This window comes from Dreissena polymorpha, chromosome 3 (genome assembly GCF_020536995.1).
Source record: "Dreissena polymorpha isolate Duluth1 chromosome 3, UMN_Dpol_1.0, whole genome shotgun sequence".
NCBI lineage: Eukaryota > Metazoa > Mollusca > Bivalvia > Myida > Dreissenidae > Dreissena > Dreissena polymorpha.
In genome coordinates, this window is record NC_068357.1 from 22,246,216 (window position 1) to 22,268,531 (window position 22,316).

General features: G+C 35.5%; 1 protein-coding gene across 2 annotated transcripts in view; it reads left to right on the forward strand.

The window, feature by feature from the left end:
• The window catches only part of LOC127873262 (muscle-specific protein 300 kDa-like), a 229,236-nt gene that overhangs the window by 161,896 nt on the left and 45,024 nt on the right, over positions 1-22,316 (forward strand). For both annotated transcript variants that reach the window (XM_052417036.1, XM_052417035.1), the window contains 11 exons: positions 1,641-3,251; positions 4,483-4,665; positions 8,186-8,350; positions 11,855-12,037; positions 12,633-12,797; positions 13,171-13,527; positions 13,725-13,940; positions 16,019-16,141; positions 17,619-17,777; positions 18,192-18,404; positions 20,569-20,670. In XM_052417036.1, coding sequence (XP_052272996.1) covers positions 1,641-3,251; positions 4,483-4,665; positions 8,186-8,350; positions 11,855-12,037; positions 12,633-12,797; positions 13,171-13,527; positions 13,725-13,940; positions 16,019-16,141; positions 17,619-17,777; positions 18,192-18,404; positions 20,569-20,670 — 3,477 coding nt within the window. The remainder of the gene's footprint in view (positions 1-1,640; positions 3,252-4,482; positions 4,666-8,185; positions 8,351-11,854; positions 12,038-12,632; positions 12,798-13,170; positions 13,528-13,724; positions 13,941-16,018; positions 16,142-17,618; positions 17,778-18,191; positions 18,405-20,568; positions 20,671-22,316) is intronic.

Sequence of the window (22,316 nt, forward strand, 5' to 3'; positions counted from 1 at the left end):
TATGGTTTTTGCAAAATCCCGGGAATGATTTTGAGGATGTTAAGTGTTGCTGTGAGAACAAAATAGATCTGTCAGATTTTGAGGATATATTTGCATCAAGTGGCTCTTTGGATTTACAAATAATGTGGAAGCCAGTTTATGAACCTGTAAGTCATGAATTTTGTTAGGGAAATGAATAATATTTGTCTGTTAAATTGGTAAAAAGCTTTGGCAGTTGGTCCACTAAATGGCTTTTGATAACACATACACTTATTTTACTACTATTAATGTTGTTATGTTAATATAATTGTTAGTTTAGAATTCATTTACTGTAAACTAGCCGTTGAATTAGCCCTTTATCTGTTATAGTATTGCTGGAATCTCTGACATTGCCAACATATTCAAACTGCAGCTACTGTAAAATTTTAAAACTATTATTATTCAAAATATCTAAAAAGTAAAACAAAACAATGTCTTGAACTTATATGGATGGTCAAAGGGCTGAACAAATAATTATGGATTTTCATAAATCGAGACAAAACATGAAACAATAAAAGATAAAAAAACATATGTGTCTCTAGCATGTCACCCTTTACTTAACTCGACTTAACATGTAATTCCATTATTTCATGATTAATATATCTGAACATCCCCCAGTCAGCACTATTTCACAGGTTACTGCAAGTCCATTGTTAGCCTGAAATCTGATACCCAGCCTACCTATTTTGGAACCAACCTTTTCAAAAGCTTCTTTCAAACTGCCATTGATCCTAAAAAGCTGATGACAACTAATGAATTATCCTACAAGAAGAATCAATAGCAATAGGAACGCTTAGGTATTAATTAAATCTCAAAATGTATCAAATTTGATACAATATTTTTAAATGAAGAAATGCCTTGCATGGTGTCTGCATGGTGGACATCATAATCCTAATTAAAATATTTTGCTTTCTGTTGTGTTGCATGGTAATGGTTTGAATTATGTTTCCCTGCTTTAAAGAGACATTGATTCAATATTCAATAAGATGTGACAAAAATGGTTCACATTAAGGCGTCTTTTTAAATAGTTTCTGAATGTTTAACTTTTTATTTGAACATTAATGTTTTGAGTTTTTATTGTTTACATTTACTTAATGCATAAGGAAAGCAGATTTTTTTCCTATTATTCAATGTCTCTTGAAAGCACAGTGGGGTGTATGTAATATGCATTTTGGTGTTGCTTGGAATTATTATTTTGTAGCTTGCATGATGCCAGTTATTGGAACTAGTTTTGAAGAAAAATACAAATCATGATAATCAGTAAAGACAATTCAAGTATAACTATACATTAATAAGAATTAATTTCCTTTATTTCTGATAGAGTTATTGAGAATGATATATGTATGAACTATATTTGCTTGGTAAGTGTAAATTAACTGATCTCAAAATTCTTTGTCAGAGTTGAACCCCCCAAAAAACAAAATGTAAACAATTTGTATCATCTTTGGAAAAGCATAAAAATGTGTTAAATTTACAAAAAAAGAACTATCAGAGTCTTTGGAATAATTCAGTAAATGTTTGTTTTCCTAAGAAGTAGTTCCAATGAATGCTTGAACCACTTTGTAGCTTAGCTCTGCATGTTATGGGTTATTGTTGTGGCTTTATTTGGGGACTATTTACAGGTGCTTGCTCAACAAATTAAAGTTTGCCAGTCTAAGATTAATATCCTAAGTGAAAAAAGTCACGAACTGGCTGAACGCAGCGCGGATCTTGGTCCCTTGTGTGCGAGGAAGTTGTACCATAGCGGAAACCGGGAAACAAGAGTTATTGACCTTGTGAACACTCTTAACGCACCTCTTGAGCCGTACCATTCTCCATTAGCCTCTCCACGGACACCCAGGAGTCCTGAGCAGACGATAAAATCCCAGTACGAAAATCCTTTAAAACTGTTCAAAGGTATTGAAGGCCATTTTAAAGACACTGACGTTATGCTTGAACCATTGGAAGAGGAAGATGTGGATGCTTCTTTTAATTTCCCATCATTGGTAGGCGATAAATCTAAATCAAGTGACACATCATTTGGGTCCTTGCCTAATGTAAGTCCTAGGAAACCTTTTTCGAATTCAAATGAGAGAGTGGACATTTCTGTGAAAGCCAAAATTCTCTCATCACCAACAGTGTGTAAAACCAGTCCAGAGTTGAAGGTCAAATCTCCCAAAGGTCAAGGTGATTCAAGAATGTCTGAATTAGACAGTGGTGTTCCTTTTTCACCATCAACATCAGCTGGAACCTTAACGGACGCTCATATTACCACGTCGGAAACGTCCTTACCTTGCAGTGACACCATGGAAATATCGCTCAGTGTACCTATGTACAGTGCTGCCTCAGGTCCCAAAAGGACTCTCAGCAATGACAGAGCAGACTCTGAACACAGAAAACCAAAGACCTTAAAATACTCATTTGATAAAGACCTTGATGGGGCAAGTGTAAAATCAGGTAGCACGGATGAACCAATGTCAAGCAGGTCAAGGTCAAATGAGAGGGAAGATTCAGTCTCTCTCTCCTCTCTCCCTGTCACTACGTCTGAAGGGTCTCTTGCTGTGTCTGGTCAGCCTCTAAGCAGGCCTACTGCAGGTGGAAGCATGGAATTACCTGCAGAGTCTTTAGCTTTGAAGAAGAGGAAGGAGGAGGCTTTGAAACCATATCAACCCAGGTCTAAATTCTTAGCTGCAAAACTGGAAGGGAATCCAAACCAGCCTGAAGATCTGGAGAAGGATTATTTTAAGAACTTAGGAAATGATTTTAATAATGATCCTCAGAATGGCGAAGACACACTCAGCAAATCTGCTCCAGCACAGAAGCCATGGAAAATGAAAGCAGAAGCAAAGGCAACTAAGGGACCAATAAAAGGGGATCATTCGTTTGGTGTACCTGAAGGTAAATCTGAACTAGAATCAGAACCAAGAAGGAGTTTACTGCACGAAAACAGATCATCATACAAACCAAGGTCACCTTCGCCTTTGACCTTGCCACCTACCTCAAAGTCACATCATGACCTTTCCTACAAGGATAGATCAAGGTCATCAGAAAGTCCAGAAAAAAGGACTTTGTCATCTGAGAGACTCAGAGGTCATAGGTCATTGTCTCCTACTGTCACTGCGGAAACAAATGATCAAGGTCATATTCCAGAAGGACCGATGTCAAAGTCCTTGACATCTACTCAAATGAGGTCAATGGGTGCACGCTCTAACAAAGATAAACTTGCCTTGCCTAACAAAGGGACCTGGGACCCGGTGGGTGCTTTGTTATATTAACCTTTATGTTATCAGGTGAAAGGTCATTTGTAAGACTAGGAAAAGTGTAATATGTAATAAATCAATTTGTTTTTGTTTTTAAGTACTTTATTATGCAGTCTTTGTTTTATTTTTTTTGTTGAAGAAATATACATTTTCTTTAGGACTATAAAATAATTACACCAATGACGTTTGACCCATTAATTATATGTTATTTCAATAAACATACCTATTATACTTGTCTAATGTCAAGCTACTTTATTTAATAGACAATTATTATAAAATAATAAATGACTTGCATCTTAATTTTCACCACACTTTACAAGACTTATAATTTGGTTGCTAAACTTTCTGCTACGCAACAACATTCTTTGTGTTCCCCAACATTTTGGTGATTCAAGTACCTCCTTACAAATGACCTGTAGTTTACTTAAATTTTTTGTGCTTTTTTAATTTTGTTGCATTTATTTTAAAAAATATTTGTCAAATTCCCCTCTTGCTAACAACAATTCAATGTTGTATCAATTGGTGTCTGTTTTGATTTGAATCTTTAGATTTTCAAATTACTGTAAATACTAATAAACTTTTGGTGAAAATGAAATACATGTTGCTTCCTTGGTGCCTGTAATGTGTTTAAATATGTTATAGCATGTGCATGTAGATACCCGTGAATACTCAAATCTGTATGAAGACATTTTGCATGTTTGATGGCACTTGGTAATATAGCTAATACCCAAGCATGAGTTATGAAGATTAATATAGTTTCCTTTTCCTCGCTCAGATAAACATCAAAATCTGTTGATCGAAATCTGAAAATGCAATCTATAGATCTATAGGATCAATAAAAGTCAATTTATTGGTGATATAAAGCATTAACTGCAATATAAAAAGGAAATCATTTTTAAGATATCAAATCATCATTACAAGTGTATTCACATAGGTGAAAACTTCACTGTTTTCACAGAAGCTGCTATATAGCATATTTACGGACTTAAAAGAAATCAAAATTCATACATTTTCACATGCATTTTACAATTTTATTAAGGTACTGCTTTCTAATTATTCAGAATTTGTGTTCAAAGACACCTTTACTGTATTATTGATGTAAATTAGGGTAATGTATTGTTTGCTAAATTGTCTGTGTGTTTTTTCGTGATTTGCTCCTGTGTGTGTGTGATAGATTGTGGCAAGGATATTTTGCATAGAGGTGTGTTTTTCTTTCACGGAACAGGATTTGTCACGGAGTGTGCCCAGCTTGCTAGACTCGCACTTGCAAGATTTACAGGAGCGTAGCACTTCTTTTGGGTCAAGGTCACGGTTTGGAGGGTCAGGGTCGTTGGTAGGGTCAAAGGCAGGGTCACGGAGTACTAAGTTTGATGACCTTAGCTCTTCATGGCAAAATTTGCAGCGACAGGTATAGTATATGTAGATAGATAATAAATGTTGTTTTGTTGTAACTATGGATGTACCTTAAATGTTGTGTATTCATTATGTATTTATTACCACATAACACTCTAACAAGACATATTTGTGTAAACAGTCTATATGTGAGGTCAACTCATATCATGAATTCCTCTTGAACTTTTAGAAGGCTATTGCCAATAAAAGCAAGATTGCCAATTTTGTTCTTAAATTAGCAAAGAATGTTAACCACCAAAATATTGCGCAAGATTGTTTTTCTATTAAAATTTATTTAAACTCGATATTTAATATATTTTTTATGAAAGTGCCTTCGTAGTATAATATATCTTTTGTTTTTATAACAGCAATAGCCTGGTATGGGGATTAGAAAATCACTTAATAATGGGCCATAGATTGGAATTTCTTTCCATAAGATAAATATATCGCACTTTTCAACAATCCAGCACTTCAGAATTGTTATGGTTGACACTTTATTGTAGAAGATGGTTTGACACGCTAAAATTTACCAATTTACTTATGTCAGTTTCTCAAACCAAGTTTATGCAACACAGTAGCTTTAATGTCATTTTAATTATTGGATTATGTCACAGTAGTGGACCATTATCTACTAACAGAGAAAATGAGAAGCGTAATATTTTAATGGAGAAACGCAAAGTCTAAATTTAAGTTCAGTTATGTTAAATAACTTATTTTGCTTCATACAAATCAGTAACATTGAATACAATGCACATTGATCACTCAAAATTATATTGCTTTTAATAATGAATTATTGAAAGTTTTATTAAGAGATTGATTTGAGTTTCATTTGAGAATAAATTTATGAATGTCTATATGAGTCGCGTTCTGAGAAAACTGGGCATAATGCATGTGGGTGAAGTGTTGTCCCTGATTAGCCTGTGTGGACTGCACAGGCTAATCTGAGATGACACTTAACGCACATTCATTTTGCCCAATTTTCACAGAACAAGACACATATATTAATGAATTTTCTAAAATTTTAACAAAACCTTCAACCAAGGTAAATACTATCATTGATTGATGAATCCTTGAATGTCGTGCAACATAGATTAAAACTTATAGCCCCTATACTGAAATTTGTAATATCTGTTGTTTTAACTTGGCATGTTTAAATATAAGAGAAATTTGCTCCAGGATTAGTAGATATATCATCATGGCATTGAAAGTGCTTTTGTTTCATATTGGTCATACTGTGGATAAAATTATGGCTGAATTAGCTTTATCAGAATTTCAAGATTGGAACTTTAAATGAGTATGATTGTAGGTTTTTGATACCTGAGAGTAAAACAAACAGTTACTGCTGTTGGGTAGCAGATATTAAACACATTGAAAGCTATGTCTCGAGAGGCCATTAATGAATTTTAAATCTAGAAATAAAGATTAATCAATATGTGCTTTAAATGTGGAGAGCATATGATTTAAAATGTAAGAAATGCTCAGGATGGAATATAAATTATCCTGGAAAAGGATGGAAAAGGGGCTGGGCTTTTATGGAAATGGACTTGAAATTCTGCAAGGATTTTGTGAAAGATGCTTTTTATAAATTTAATGGATAGAATATAAACAAATCGAACATTGTACATTAAAAAAAAAATAAAATTAAAATGTGTGGACATTCTGTAAAATTATTAAATTATAGGCTGTGATTTCGTCTTGATGTGCTAAATTTCCATATTGCTTATTACTGATATAAACAAAGGTCATAATTAAGATTTTGTAAATGTAAATACATTTAAAAAAAATCAATAATACTAATGAATAGTAATTCTGCATTTTATGTTGAAATCTGAGTAACAATTTCTTCAAGTTTAGTTAATTTTACAAATTCAATATGATGATATACATTTTCCTACACATTTTAGTCTATACATTTGTGAGAGAAAAAAATGTGAAATATACGCTGATAAAAATACTAAAGAACCTATTTTTTTGATTTTTTTTTTCTTCTTTAATGATATATCAAATTTTGAAGTACACAATATGGACATGTATATTAATTTTTTACTAAGAGCATTATAATGTATACTAGTATTTTGACAGTTATCAAACTGATCTGAGACTGCTAATGAAACACCATTCATGTTTCTATATTAAAGAACATCTGTCAGTAACTAATTAAACAGAAAACTCAGGCAAAAGTTGACCGCAAAAGGCAAACTTCTTATAACGGATCAATGCTTTCTCTCACTATTGACCTATAATCATTTAATAATTCAACTGCTAAGCAGGGATTAATGGACGTATAAATAATAGTTTGCCACTTGTTGAATTAAGGACAGGGATAATTGGTTAATGTGTTTGTAAAACTGCAAAGGTGAATAGCGATAATACGTTAATGAGGATGATATTGACTTATAATATAAACACAAAGACTTTTAAATTATGAGTTGCTGATAGAAGTTCAGGGATTGTGTGTTGGATATTTATTTGAACGTTTTGAAATTAAACATTTTAAAAATTGTTTGAAGTTTAAAAATGGAAGAAAAAAAACAAAAAAACATCAAGTTTGTTTATCATTGTGTTTTATTACAGACTTAAGATTCAGAAAGTCATATAAGATGTAGAGAACCAATATAAAGTTGAACTTTTAAGCACAGATTTTGCAATTATTTTTTTTGCAAAGCAGTGGGAGATATTGATTAGTAAATTTGAAATGAGATGTGCTACTCAAATTTTACGTGACTTTATATTTATTTTTTTAAAGTAAACTACAAGAAGCTATTTTTTTTCGTGCAAAATTATCAACAACAAAAATTCTGTCTTATTTGTTCCATGATGTTTAATATATTTGCAGTTGTTAATGGAAAACTTTAGTATATAGATATGTATCCTCTTCAAATGTCCTCAAGATTTTGCTGAGTCTACAAAATACGTCGGTCATATTTGCATTACTACCATAGAGTTTACTCAACTGCAGGTCAAAGATTTAGAGATTTACTTTTGAAGTTTTACTTGTTTACTCTCAACAAGATGACAATAAACATTAAATTACCATGCAATTATTTAAACGTGAGTTTTGAAAAGGCAGAGGTATCTATGTGTGAAAGCTTGAAGTGACAATTATTTGCATTGGAATTTGCTGTTTAACAATCGTAACAATACAAATATACAAAGGGCACTCTGAAAGCTTCAATATGTCAGTTGGTGTGCCAAGTCTCAGCCGGCGGACAAGGACTTTACGTCCGATTGAGAAATGTGAGGAGTCAGATGATAATGAGTCTGGGAAATTTAGATCTGAACAATTTATTGACTTTAAACCAGTTGTGTTCAATATATCTCTGGATGTATCTGCTGTCAGTGAAAAGGAGGATAAATTAGAAAACATTGCAAAATTGAGGAAATATAACAATTATTCTGTCACTGGTCTTAAAGAACTACCTCTTAGCAGCGGAATAACGGAAGACGAAAACGAGTCAGATACGGAAACTTCCGGCCATAATACAGACATAGAAAATAATAACACCTCTAAGAATTCTGGTTCTCTTTCTTCGCAGCTGGGAACCAAAGAGCGTGAGCTGCATGTTGCACTCCAGAAGCAGGAGCGGTACCAGTCGACGGTGCAGGATGTGACTGCCCGGATGGAGCGTGTTCAGCAGAAGCTGGTTCCTCTCGGCACGTCTCCTTTTAGGAATCTAGACGGGCAGATAGCCGAACAAAAGGTATGGCTAGATTTAATTATATTACATTTTTAACCCTTTACCACTCTGATACTTATTTTGTTTTGACGCCCTTGCTGCCCTTAGAAAATCAAATTAAATTTTATACCGTCTCACGAGATTCAAGCTTAAATGTGCCTTCTGGTAATGTGACCTGGTGAATGTGTATGCTGATGTAGCTATCATTTGTTATGTTGATGGTGTTGCTTTTACTACATTTAACCCATTACCACTTAGATACGTATTTTCACACTTTTGTAGAAGCTCAGAAAAATATATTTAATTAAAGACCTTTCTTACTAGACTCAAGGTTTTAAGGCTTCATTTCCAAACCTTAGATACTGATGAGCAGCAAACAGCATAAGACCTGAACAGAGTGCGAGTTACTTGCAGGCTGTTCTGATTTTATTCTGTTTGCACATAGCCATTTTCAGTTTGCATCTAAGTGGGAAAGTGTTAATGATAAAGTTCATTATTTTAAATATGATGATACTAGTACCAGAGATGTCTTTTGAATAACTGCTGACATTTAAAGCGAGATTATACGATTTTTTATATGTGTTTAATTGTAATATATTGATAAAATATGTTACAATTACACAAAATAGGCAAGAAAAATTATACATTAAAGCCGAATTTCATAAAATGCAGCAAAGACAAATTAGCGCCCCGAGCCGATTGTGACGAAGATAATTCGTACATATTTTCCTACAATAACCGATGCATTTGTCTTTTTAGTAAGTGTTCCTGTGTCGTATGAATCGATATCGCTGCAGGAATTTCAAATGAACCGTTTAACTAAATTTAGATTCACATCGTACATGCATGATTTACATGCTGACGAATTTGGCTGTACAGCCTTTTTCGATTTCAGAATTAAATATCTGGCTTATTTAGCATTTTTCGACACATGTTCTTCTTAACTTTTATTTTAGTTTATATTGAAATATATGTATAATAAGTTTTTTACACATTTTATATTAATTAATAAATATTTGACAAGATCGTATATACCCGCTTTAAGTAAATGTATGTTTATTTGGTCTACTCAAGTTGTTCATTATGTTGTTTGTTTGTGTTGGTCTGTTTGTATTGGTCGTCATTTCTGTTGCTGTAAAGCTACAAATATTTATTTTACTATTGAGGATTACACATTAAAAATCTACCTTTATCCGTTAATATGTTTACTTGTCCACTCAATGGTTGAACTAAATTCCTTCAATTCTATTTACTCTATGATTTTGACCAGTTCTCAAGTATTGAAATATGTAACTTGCTACCCTCTTTTTGAAAAGTATTTGTATTTAAAATATGAAAAGAAAACATCATTTTCTAAATTTCAAAACCAGATAAATATTTGCTTGCTGTGAAACTGTTTAATCAATAAATATACTTTCCACTCGAGGCTTTTATGCACACAAGACTCACAGGGGGAGGTTTCGAGTCCAAGCATGTTCCTTATATGTGTGCTGATTAGGTTAGGCCTTCGTTCTGCCAAATTTCAGCACTAGTTTAGCTTAATAAAAACAAAATCAGTTTGACTATATAACAACAATACCTTCTCTTCTGGCTTTTATAATTGTTTTAAGTATTTTTTAGAAGCTTTGTTTAATTTAATATTCCCAATATAATTACATTTGCAACACAGTTAAAAATTGTGTAGATAAGTTTTATCACATGCTATACCCTGTTTCCAATGTAATACAACCATTACATATTTTTTTATATTAAACATGTGTAATGCAACATTTTTAAGCGTTTTCATTGGCTTAGTTTTCGTTTATTGACCAATCACATTTTGTTATTTTGCTTTGTAAAAGCCGAGGCATTCCAAATGACGTCAGGAAATGTAAACAATATTCCAGATTTATCATTATGTTTGCGTAAATATTTATTTAATTTGCTCATTTAAAAGCATGTGATAAAAAAGATCTGACACTCGTTGTCATATCATACCATATTTTATTAAACTCGTCCAGGAAATTCGTTAATAAGCTCGCCAAAGGCTCGCTTACTTACAAAATTCCTGAACTCGTTTAATAAAATATGGTATGATATGACAACTCGTGGCCAGATCCTATATATATCAATTTGAATTAATTGTTACATAAGTCAAATAAAACATCTACCCACATTATAATAATTTTACAAAGTAATTTATTAGTTAGTTGCAAGTCCAATTCTCTTTTTTACCACCATACCACTTCTTTACCTTTTTTTACTCAAAAGCAAAGTAAAAATGGCTATGTGCAAACCGCATAAAACCAGAACAGCTTGCGAGTAACTCGCAGTCTGTTCAGGTTTTATACTGTTTGCTGCTCATCAGTAACTAAGGGTTGGAAATGAAGCCTTTTAAACTTGAATCTAGTTAAAAAAGTCTTTAATAAAATTTAACTTTCTAAGGGACTACAAATGCGTAAAAATACACAATCTAAGTGGTAAAGGGTTAAAAAATGCCCTTGTTCTTATTGATCTGTGATTGTGTTCTTATGTTTTTATCCCAAATGTAAAGATGTAAAGATAAGGATACGCAGAAAAGTTGACATTTATTCAACAAAATCACTCAATAAGATTATGTTCCGCTAACTTCTGTTATTTAATCATACGTAATTCACATAGTGCCTAAGACCTGCAAAACTGTCAGATTCTTTGTCAGCTTAGCCTCTGCGTTTTGGAACATGCTCAAGATTCAATCGTTGAACCCTAGATTGAAGAGTTCACCCTCGTTTATCAAGGGTATTTCCTCCAAAAGTGCACAATCAATAGTATAAGCATTTAAATCGGATTTACATAGTGTGTAATACTATAGTGTTTGTTACAATTGGGAAACATTCTTTTACTTCACGTTATTTCAATAGTGAGAGCTTTTTAAAATGATAACTCATTGAGGTTAAATGTCAAAATTAATTCATTTATAATAAAATCACAAAATATGTTTTAATAGTTGGTATCTGTACAGCATAAAATGCTACTCAAATAGTATAATACATGTACTATTATAGTAATAAGTTCTTGTAAACCATCTGTCAATATTGTGTCACAGTATGTAAAACATGAGATCACAAAATGTAATGAATTTGATACATCATGACAAATAATACTCACATACAGGGACATGCAAGTTTTCAGTAATCTTTCAGTTTGGTATAACAGGAAGCTGTACAACCAATACAATCTATCCAGGAGGACATAGCACATAATCATTATGTCTAGGAATATTAACAATTTATACCGCAAATTTCCTGCATCAAAAGAGAAAAAGATTTCTTATTTATTTTGTGTATTACAGTTGGAGGAACAAGAAATTGAATGTATTGGAAAGAATATAGCACATGATCATTATGTCTTGGAACATCTAATTCCTCAAAAGCATGTATCTATTTTGTGTTTTACATGAGGTGGATTAAAAGATCAAATGTACCTGAAAGTGTGTTATCACTATGTATTGGAATACATAATTTATGTATATGTAATATCTAAAAAAATCATGTGTTTTGTGTACTGCAGGAGGCAGAACAAGAGATCGAATGTATCCGGGAGGACATAGCGCGCGTTAAGGAGCGAGGTCGTCAGATCATGGAGTCCTCAGACCCTGAGGGGTACCAGGCCATGCAGGCTACCCTGTCCATGCTCACTGACAAGATCAACTCACTGCAGGCCATGGCCGACGACAAAGCTAAGATCCTCCAGGTAACCCAGAGGGATGATTGAATGCATGGGTGTAAAGTGTTGTCCCAGATTAGCCTGTGCAGACTGGCTATCAGGGACTACACTTTCCGCTTTTTGGTATATTTCCTTTTACAGGAAGTTTTTCTAGGCTGAAAGTGTCAACCCTGATTAGAATGTGCAGACTGCACAGGCTAATCTGGAACGACACTTTAGGCACATGCATGAAGCCCAGTTTTTCATGAATAATGCTCATTTATTTGGCGATGCAGGCCACCCTCTCCATGATCAATGAAAAGATCAATTCCCTCCAGGCAATGGCTGACGTTAATGCCAAGATCCTGCAGGTATGCCTGAGGGGTGATTTATTTGGCCAAGATCTGTCAGGTAGACTAATGTTGTGATGAAATCAGGGCCTCTATTCATTAACTCAATGTCAAATGTATGAAGTTTGGTTTTACGCCATATGCCACCAGCGTACCTCTGGCCGGGAGCTTCCCTCTCTGCTAATGAAACCATTCGTCATGCCTTTATAGCTGACAGAGTAGATCCCAACAAGACTGCACACTTGTGAACCCCGGTATGGCTTTTTGAGGCTCATGTACTTATCTGTTTATAGAACGCCATCAAGGGTAAGGAGCGTCACACTGTGGCCCTGGGGGCGTACAAGAAGCATGTGAAGGCCATCGAGGACTGGCTGGGGGAGATGAAGGTCCGCCAGGCGGCCACACCCCTCGTCACTGACAGTGTGGGGGCCCTACAAGTGCAGCTGCAGGAAAACAAGGTCTGTGTGGTGGAAACAAGTAAATAAGTGGTCTTTGCATCTGTAACCCTTTACTGCTCAGAAACACGTTTTGACCTATTTGTAGTCCCCTAGAAAATGAATGAATGACAATTCACACTCTTCTTGATTGCATGAACACAGTTTGGAAAGGCAGTTATAATGATAAAAAACACGATCACTTTAAATGCAAAAGTCACGGAAAAGTGCTTATTGTAGAATAACGATAGACCTCACATGACATCAAATGAATTCATGTCATGAAATTAACTGTGTTGTGCTTTATGACCAAAATTACGTCAATTTTAAGTTTATTGTCTTATGTCAAATACACATACTACATTGTTTTCTATTGTTTTCTATTGTCTAACCACAGGACCTTCAAAACGAGCTGAACAGACGTCTGCAGCACGTTGCAGACCTCGCCCTTCAGTGCGACAACCTCTGCGAGCTCGAGACTCCCGAGTCTGCAGATAAACTTCGTACACAGCTCGCCACCCAACAGCAGAACCTCGGAAACCTCAAGCTGGCGGCCATTGAGAAGCAGGCACCACTCCGCGCAGCGATCAAGGAGAGCGAGAAACGAACGCGGGAGATGGACGATTACGAGCAAAACCTAAAAAATCTGCAGCGATGGATCACAGACACAAAGAATTTGTCTCACGGTCCTTTTGTTTCTGAGGAGGCCGCACTTGTTTCCATGACGCCACATCAAAAACAAGAATTACAGCAGGTATTGGCTATAATAGTTATGGTTTGATTTTGGTTGGAAAATACCAAACTGTGATATAATTTTTTCAGGTTTTGTTTTTAATGGACAGACATAGTACTTAATATCAAAATAACGTACTTTATATTAAAAAACATTATATTAACATTATGAAAAAGATATTAATCGATCAGTTAGGAAATTATATACCTTATTTTCAGCAACTTCAGTCAGACCTATCGCAGCATCGCACACTAGTCCGTCAGCTGAGCACAGAGATGCGGTCCCGAGATCACCCACGCCCAAGGGAAACTACTATCATTACCCAGGGGTTCCCTCCCCTGAGAGAGGAGGACCTACAGCCTCGCTGGGAGTCACTGTCACGTGAGCTGCAGCAGAAGAAAGAGCACCTTGAAGATCTCGTACAGAAATCTAATGTATGTTATCCCTTTACGCAGATACCCACTTCCATGCATTTGTAGTCCCTTAGAAAAAACAAATTAAAATTAATACCTTTCTTAAAAGATCTAAGTTGTAAAGGCTAAATATTTAACCCTAAGATACTGATCAGAAGCAAAAGCATAAAACCTGAACAGGCTGCGAGTTAACTTGCAGGCTTTTCGGGTTTAATGCTTGTTGCATAGAGCCATTTTCACTTTGCTTCTGAGTGTGAAAGGGTTTTGGACATTTTAATGAAATTCTTTGTGATATCTTTTAGCAATGTCTATAATTCAACCTTATTTTAAGTCGACAATAAAATAGCATAGCATTCTGCTTGAAACTGAGTTTTGAATTTTAGGAAATAATATATATGTGATCCTACTGTGAAAACCTTGGGCTACCAGACTATTTTAAGTTAGTTTTTAGCCGGATTTTTTTCGAAAAAATCTCGGCTTATAGATTGATGTTGTCGGGCGGGCGGGGGGGCGGGCGGGGTGGCGGCGTGCTCGAAAATGTTAAAGTTCTTATTTCATGGTATAACTTTGGTATGCTTGGACCTAGAGTCTTCAAACTTGACATGAAGGTTGGCCAGGATTAACAGATGACCACTGGTCATTTCAAGGTCATTCATTTGAAGGTCAAGGTCACTGTGACCTTCAATATAAAAAATGTTAAAGTTCTTATAACTTTGGTATGCTTGGACCTAGAGTCTTGAAACTTGACATGAAGGTTGGCCATAACTAGTTAGTAACCACTGGTCATTTCAAGGTCATTCATTTGAAGGTCAAGGTCACTGTGACCTTGAATGTAAAAATGTTAAAGTTCTTATTTCATGGTATAACTTTGGTATGCTTGGACCTAGAGTCTTCAAACTTGACATGAAGGTTGGCCAAGATTAACAGATGACCACTGGTCATTTCAAGGTCATTCATTTGAAGGTGAAGGTCACTGTGACCTTCAATATAAAAATGTTAAAGTTGTTATAACTTTGGTATGCTTGGACCTAGAGTCTTGAAACTTGACATGAAGGTTGGCCAGAACTAGTAAGTAACCACTGGACATTTCAAGGTCATTCATTTGAAGGTCAAGGTCACTGTGACCTTGAATGTAAAAATGTTAAAGTTGTTATAACTTTGGTATGCTTGGACCTAGAGTCTTGAAACTTGACATGAAGGTTGGCCAGAACTAGTAAGTAACCACTGGACATTTCAAGGTCATTCATTTGAAGGTCAAGGTCACTGTGACCTTGAATGTAAAAATGTTAAAGTTCTTATTTCATGTTATAACTTTGGTATGCTTGTACCTAGAGTCTTCAAACTTGAAATAAAGATTGGCCAGTACTAGAAGATGACCACTGGTCATTTCAATGTCATTCATTTGAAGGTCAAGGTCACTGTGACCTTAAATGTTAAAATGTTAAAATTGTTATAACCTTTTGGAGTGATCATAAGGCTGTCTGGATTTCTGTGTAGGTATGTGAAAGCAAAACAATAAATAGTATTATTTCATCTAAGTTTATTTTCTTACATTTGATAATGAAATTGATGGAAACTTCAAACAATATCTTACTAATTTGCTAATAAAAAAATTGAGATCAAACTTTCCTAATTGTCAATTCAAGTTCATATTTGTGACCTTAAATGTTATTGTTGTTCATGTATATGCATGCATTCAAAACATAACACAAGGTTTGCTCATGCCTTGAAAAGTACTTACATTTCATTTTGACCTTTGAACAATATTTCAGTAATTTAAGTATTGCATTGACAAAAACACGAAAGGTACTTTCCTGTCATTTAAATAAAAAATCCGGCTTCAATGCGGTCATCTCCGACCGCGGAACTCTTGTTAAGATATGTTCTGAACACAATTTTCATCGAATGGAAATGTTGATGATTATCTAAACAGCACTCCTTACTTTTACTTATGTGAACTAAAATATAAATTTGAATTTTAAATGTAAACATTGTCCTGCAAGAACTGAAAACAGGAGTTTATAATAAGAAAAAAATATAAATGGTATCCAGCTTTTTCTAATCATGGATATCTAGCACATTTCATTTCCCTCTGACAGGATCTGATTGGCCCAGCCAAGTATGGTCGCCGTAGTTACGACCCTGACCACACCCCACAGTTGAAGGATGTGAGACGCCACCTTGCTGCACTGAATGACCTCTGGAAACAACTACAAGTGCAGGTAGTGTATTACACCATATGAGCCAAGCTGTTGGAAAACTGGGCTTAATGCACATGTGTAAAGTGACTTCCCAGAGTAGCCTGTGCTGTCAGCTCAGGCTAATCAGGAAAGACACTTTCTGCCTAGATTGATTTTTGTTAAGAAGAGACTTATTAATGAAAAATTTAAAAAATGCAAAGAAATCGTTTGTGATTAGCCTGTACTGACTGCACAGGCTAATCTGGTACTACACTTTACGCACATGCAGCCTGTACTGACTGCACAGGCTAATCTGGTACTACACTTTACGCACATGCAGCCTGTACTGACTGCACAAGCTAATCTGGTACTACACTTTACGCACATGCAGCCTGTACTGACTGCACAGGCTAATCTGGTACTTCACTTTACGCACATGCAGCCTGTACTGACTGCACAGGCTAATCTGGTACTACACTTTACGCACATGCAGCCTGTACTGACTGCACAAGCTAATCTGGTACTACACTTAAGGCACATGCATTTAGCCCTGTTTACCCAGAGTGCGTCTCAAGTTTATTTAATGCTTAAAATGTTCTATGTAGTCTGTGTATTTGCCTGGGGACGGAGATTCAAGTTTTAAGCTGTGCATGGGTTTTGTCTGATATGGTCAGATTCCTCAGAGATAGTTTTCTCTCTGAGATATATAAAATATATATGTCTCAATTGGATAATTATAAGCTGTGTATGTTAATGAGTATAATTTTGTTCTGAGAGTACCACAATTTAATTTTTAAGATTTTAATACAGCAATGGTCCTGTTTTATAATTAAGAAAAACCCTTTCAAACCATGTTTAAAGGCTATAATTTTTGTTATATCAAAACCTGTCTACTTTATCAATACATAAAACAGCACTGTAGTCCTCTCAAAATACCCTGTTTCCCCTCGCCCCCTGCTGAAGAAAGTAAAGCTTGTTTGGGACTATTATTTAGCCTCTCTGGGAAAGTGGGGCTTAATGCATGCATGTAAAGAGTGGTCATAGATAAGCCTGTGCACAGGTTAATCAGGTACTCCACTTTACACCTAAACTGAATTTTCGCTAAGAAAATTTTTTCTTTAAAAAAAAAAGAACGCCATTGTCCCGGCTATTCAGAGATGGCACTTTACGCACATGCATTAAGCCTGGTTTTCCCAGAGTGAGGCCAATATACAAAACTTTCACAATATGCAAGGTAGTTTTCAAGACCCTTTAAACACTATGTTTCCCCCTTGCCCCAGGTCATCTTTCGTACACTTCTTTTCCATCAACAAAAGAAGGAAAGTTGGCTGTTCTGTATAATATAATGTTGCCTTGTTCTGTTACGTCATTTAAAATAACCAGTCTAATATAAAAAAAAGTAAAAAAGTCATGTGAAAAACAAGTACTTCTTAGTGGACTGCACAGACTAATCTGGGATGACACATTACGCACATGCGTTAAGACCCTTTGAACATCCTATGTTTCCCCCATGCCCCAGGTGGATGACAAACAGTTGCGATTGGACAAGGCCCTGGAGTTCCAACAGAGCTACCAGGACGCCTTGGCCAATGTCTCCCGCTGGCTCGACCTCACGGAGCAGAAACTGTTTGCGCCTGACTCCACCATGAACTCCGAGGAGAAAGTGCAGGAAAATGAGGTGAGTGAAGCTTGTACTGTGTAGTTAAAGAAGCATACAAGATTCCCCAATGTACTTATGGTGTTTATACCTTTCCACCTCAGATACGCACTATATCTGACATGTGGTGTCGGTAAGCCTTTTTACAAATTTATCTTTCCAATAACAGTTCTTTTCCATCAACAACAGAAGGAAAATTTAATGTATAATCTGTACAATGTAATGTCATCTTGTTAAAATCCGTGACATCATTTAAAATAACAAATGTAATATAGAAAAAATAAAAAGTCATGTGATCTGGCTGAGTCAGTGAAAAACAAGTACTTGTTAGTCTACGTCATGTCAAAAAATGCACAGCAAAGAACTAGTTCCATGCGGGTTGAGATTTAGGTGATATCCTGTAGCGGTAATTCAGACTATGTTGATATTTTACAGGATATTCAGCGAGAGATCCGCTCCTTGCAAGGCGAGATTCAGTCAATGAGCCGAGCCGCCCAGGAACTTCTCTCCGTAACCAACGCTGACAGCCATGAGTTGATCCGACAGAGTCTCGCAAACCTCAACAACCGAGTTAAGAGTCTCGAGTCTCAGGCTCGGGAACAAGGGGACAAACTCCGCACGGTGGATAGAAACTATAAGTCCTACAAGGTGAGTGGGTTGAAATTATGTGGAAGTGTCCTGAGATAAAAAAGTCTTTTTAGTGTAGATGTATCAATATAAGCTTGATTACTTTTTGAGGCACTTTGAAGTCTGTTGTCTGGGTAGAGCCCATACTTTATTTATAGTTTAAGAACATGTTAAGAAGGCTTCCAAAGTGGTGATTGAACCAGGGACTTTTTGAATGCTATGCAAACACCATATTCCCATTATTAAACAAGATGAGCACATTGAGAGAAAAAAAATATCCTCTGTTTAATGCTCACAGGGCCCTTGCTGCACTTTGGGGGATTGGGGTCGGGGCACTTAGAGGGGGGAATTTTGCGTCGTTTTGGACAAAAAGGGGAATTTTAGATCTTTTCACCAACCATTCAACACTTAAAATTGCTATATTTCTATGTAATTTATCCTACAGCTAAATGATTTTATAGAACAAATACGACTCATAAAGAAAAGATAAGGTTTTCTCCACGGTTATTATTAGATAAGGTTTATTCCACAGATATTTTTAGAACATAGGGACTACTTTTTTTGGCCTTTCACCCCTGATTGCGTCATTCAGGTCATTGGGTATGCAGTCGTTTAACGAGTTAACGAGTGTGTGTGTTTAGGATGGATTATTTAGAGGATAATACACGGCTGAGATGGGCCGAGCAGTGATAATCTGCCTGCAATGGGCATAAACCTGGTTTGCGACCTATGGCCGATTATCACTGCCCGGCCCGGCTCAGCCGTGTATTAACGTCTATAATACATATCTTACTTTTATACTAAATTATAGATGGGCACAGGTTTTGAGTCATACTATAATACTATTTTGGTTGTTCACTAAAATTTATGAAGAACCAGCTTTCCGTACTTTTATTTCATTCAATCGATTACGCAATTTACGACGTATCTCGTGTGACGTAATTTAAATGACGAAATTAGCTAGACGCTTTGGATTTAAGGACAATATAAATTCGGACCTCGAGGGTTTTTATTTAACAATTAAATCATTTTTAAGCATCGAATGATTATTGTGTGTGTTTACGATAGATTATTATCATATAATGAATGTGAATAACAGTGTTGGGATATAAAACTTGAATGAAACTGGTGAGATTGCATTTTCGATTTCGTTAAAATGTTGAATGTACTCGAATAACGCGATGTTTTGATGAACAATTGATGGATTAAATTTAAGAAAAGTATCAGTGAATTGTTCTTTAACTGTTGGAAGAAAATTGGTGTTGAGTAAAAAACGGTAATTTCTTTGATGAATAAGTCGTTCCTTTGTCAGTCGATCAAAGAATGTCTATTCACAAAGAATTGCCTGCTTGCATCCAGTGCGTTAAAATGGAAAAGATGGATGGCGATGAAGAAATGTGTCCAGAATTTTAACTCGTCATGGCAGCAAATTAAACTTTACGAAAATAAACATGGTTAGAAGATCTACACAACTTCACGTAGGTTTCTACACATTTTGTAAATTTCAAAATGGCAGCCATTTTTGTTTTCGGTATTTTACAGTGATGAAACCAGAATTGTAGTTTGAACACAACCATCTGTGTTCTACTTGAATGTGTAACATTTGGAACGCTGATTAAATTTGAATTGAGGCGTATAGCAATATTTTGTCTCGTTACTCTTCTTTTGCGTGGAATTCTTAAGGACTATTTCGAGTTCCGTAAACGGGAAAGATCACAATTAATATTACTACGCAATGTTAGATTCAGCTATTTTAATGTGTTATTGCTTTTATTTTATAAATTAAAGTCTACTATTTTTATTGCATCAGAAATAAATTAAATAAAAAAAAAATATTGTAGGATAAATAGAATACTATGTTAGTGTGATTGTGTACTTAAATTTATCCCACTCGTTCCAGAAAGGCTTACAAGGCTCGGCAAGCCTCGCCATGTAAACCTTTCTTCACTCGTGAGATAAATTTAAGTACACAATCACACTAACATAGTATTCTCTATTTACATAAATATACATTTAATCAAAGGTTAATAGCACGAGGGAAAATTGGAGGGGGGAATTTTTAGCTGAAATTGGGGAAAAAAGTATACTATATTAAGGGGGAAATGGGGCAGAATTTCGGCCCCAAAAACGGCCAAACGAGGGCCCTGGCTAAAAATGCTCAACTGTTGCCATGTCTGACTTCCAGGAGGAGGTTCAGCAGTTGGAGGGCAAGCTTCTGGAGACCCGAGACATCATGTCCAGTCCCACCCACTCCACACCTGTCAGACAGCAGGTGGACAAAATGCAGGTAAGACATACACACTGACAATATTGTTTAACACATGGCTTGTTGAGTAGCTTACACGCACAAACACTGAATACATATATCCCTCATACTTTCAAGACTGGTAGGGTATCGTGCACTCACACACATAGATTTAAAACGTACTCAAATTGGTGTGCATTAAAAATGAATATATGGATAAGTGGCATGGGTTGTACTAAAAAAAAATATGTCTAGTCACCTGGTGTCATTCCGGCTTGTATAAGTGTTTAAAGCTACAACTTAAGTTGTGCAAAATATTTTGAATGAATCTGATTTCACAACAAATACAAATCAGTCTCACTGTGGGACAACAGGGCTTAATGCATGTGCTGAGAGTGTTGTCCCAAATTAGCTTGTGAAGTCCACACAGGCAAGTCAGGGACAACAATTGCTGCTTGTATGGAAGTTTTGATATAAAGGAAGTCCCTTCTAAACAAAAATCCAATCTATGCACAGGTTAATATGGTACGACACTTTACAAACAAGCATTAAGCCCTGTTTTCCCAGATCAGGGCTTGTGTGTGGATATGTAGCACTCATTGTACTCAGAAAGAAATATCGTTAAGTCACCAGCTGTCATATCAGTTGAAGTAAGATATTAAGCTAAATCTTCAAGATGTACAACATATTTACAAAGTATCTGATATCACAAATACATGTGAACAGAGCATCATTGCAACCACACAACAACAAATGCGCTATTATGTTGCTGCATTTTGAATCTTTTCATCTGTCTCATTGCTTGTAATGCACTTATATCCATGCAACTCTTTATTTGCAATATTTGACTGTTATATTGTAGGATAACTTGACTAATTTCAGTGTAAACAAATTTTATGCTTTTCTTGACAAATAACACTAGAATGACCTGCAAGTCTTTCTGACTTCATTTAAAGCTTAAACATAGGATCTCCTTAAAATTTAAATTTTGAGTTTGGGATTTTTTCTTTCTGGTATTTTTACTATTACAAGATCAATAAAGAAATGAATTCTGGACAATTATTTTGAAAAATATCGTGTTTTCTTACCTATTAAATACAAACATGTGGCTTTCTTCTCAATATTTATCTGTATGTTACATAGATAAGTCTGTTGCCGGTAAGTGGGTGTTGCCTTATTGTGCCGACCATAAAACTGTTTGTCAAACAGCTTCTAAAACGATATTTCTTCATTCTATCACTCATCAATTATAAATTGTGTAATTTTAAGGTTGTAGAAATTTGTTTGATAATATTTTGGAACCTAAAGATTTTTCAGGCCAAGAATGTTAAATATGAAAAATGACAAAGAAAATTCACTTAGTTTTTAACCAGGTTTTCCGAAGGAAAAAACTGGTTATTAGATTGGCGAATGCGGGCGGGCTGGCTGGCTGGCTGGCTGGCGGGCTGGCTGGCTGGCGGGCTGGCGGAATGAGCTTGTCCGGGCCATAACTATGTCGTTCATTGTCAGATTTTAAGTCATTTGGCACATTTGTTCACCATCATTGGACGGTGTGTCGCGCAAAATAATTACGTCGATATCTCCAAGGTCAAGGTCACACTTTGAGTTCAAAGGTCAAAAATGGCCCTAAATGAGCTTGTCCGAGCCATAACTATGTCGTTCATCGTCAGATTTTAAAATCATTTGGC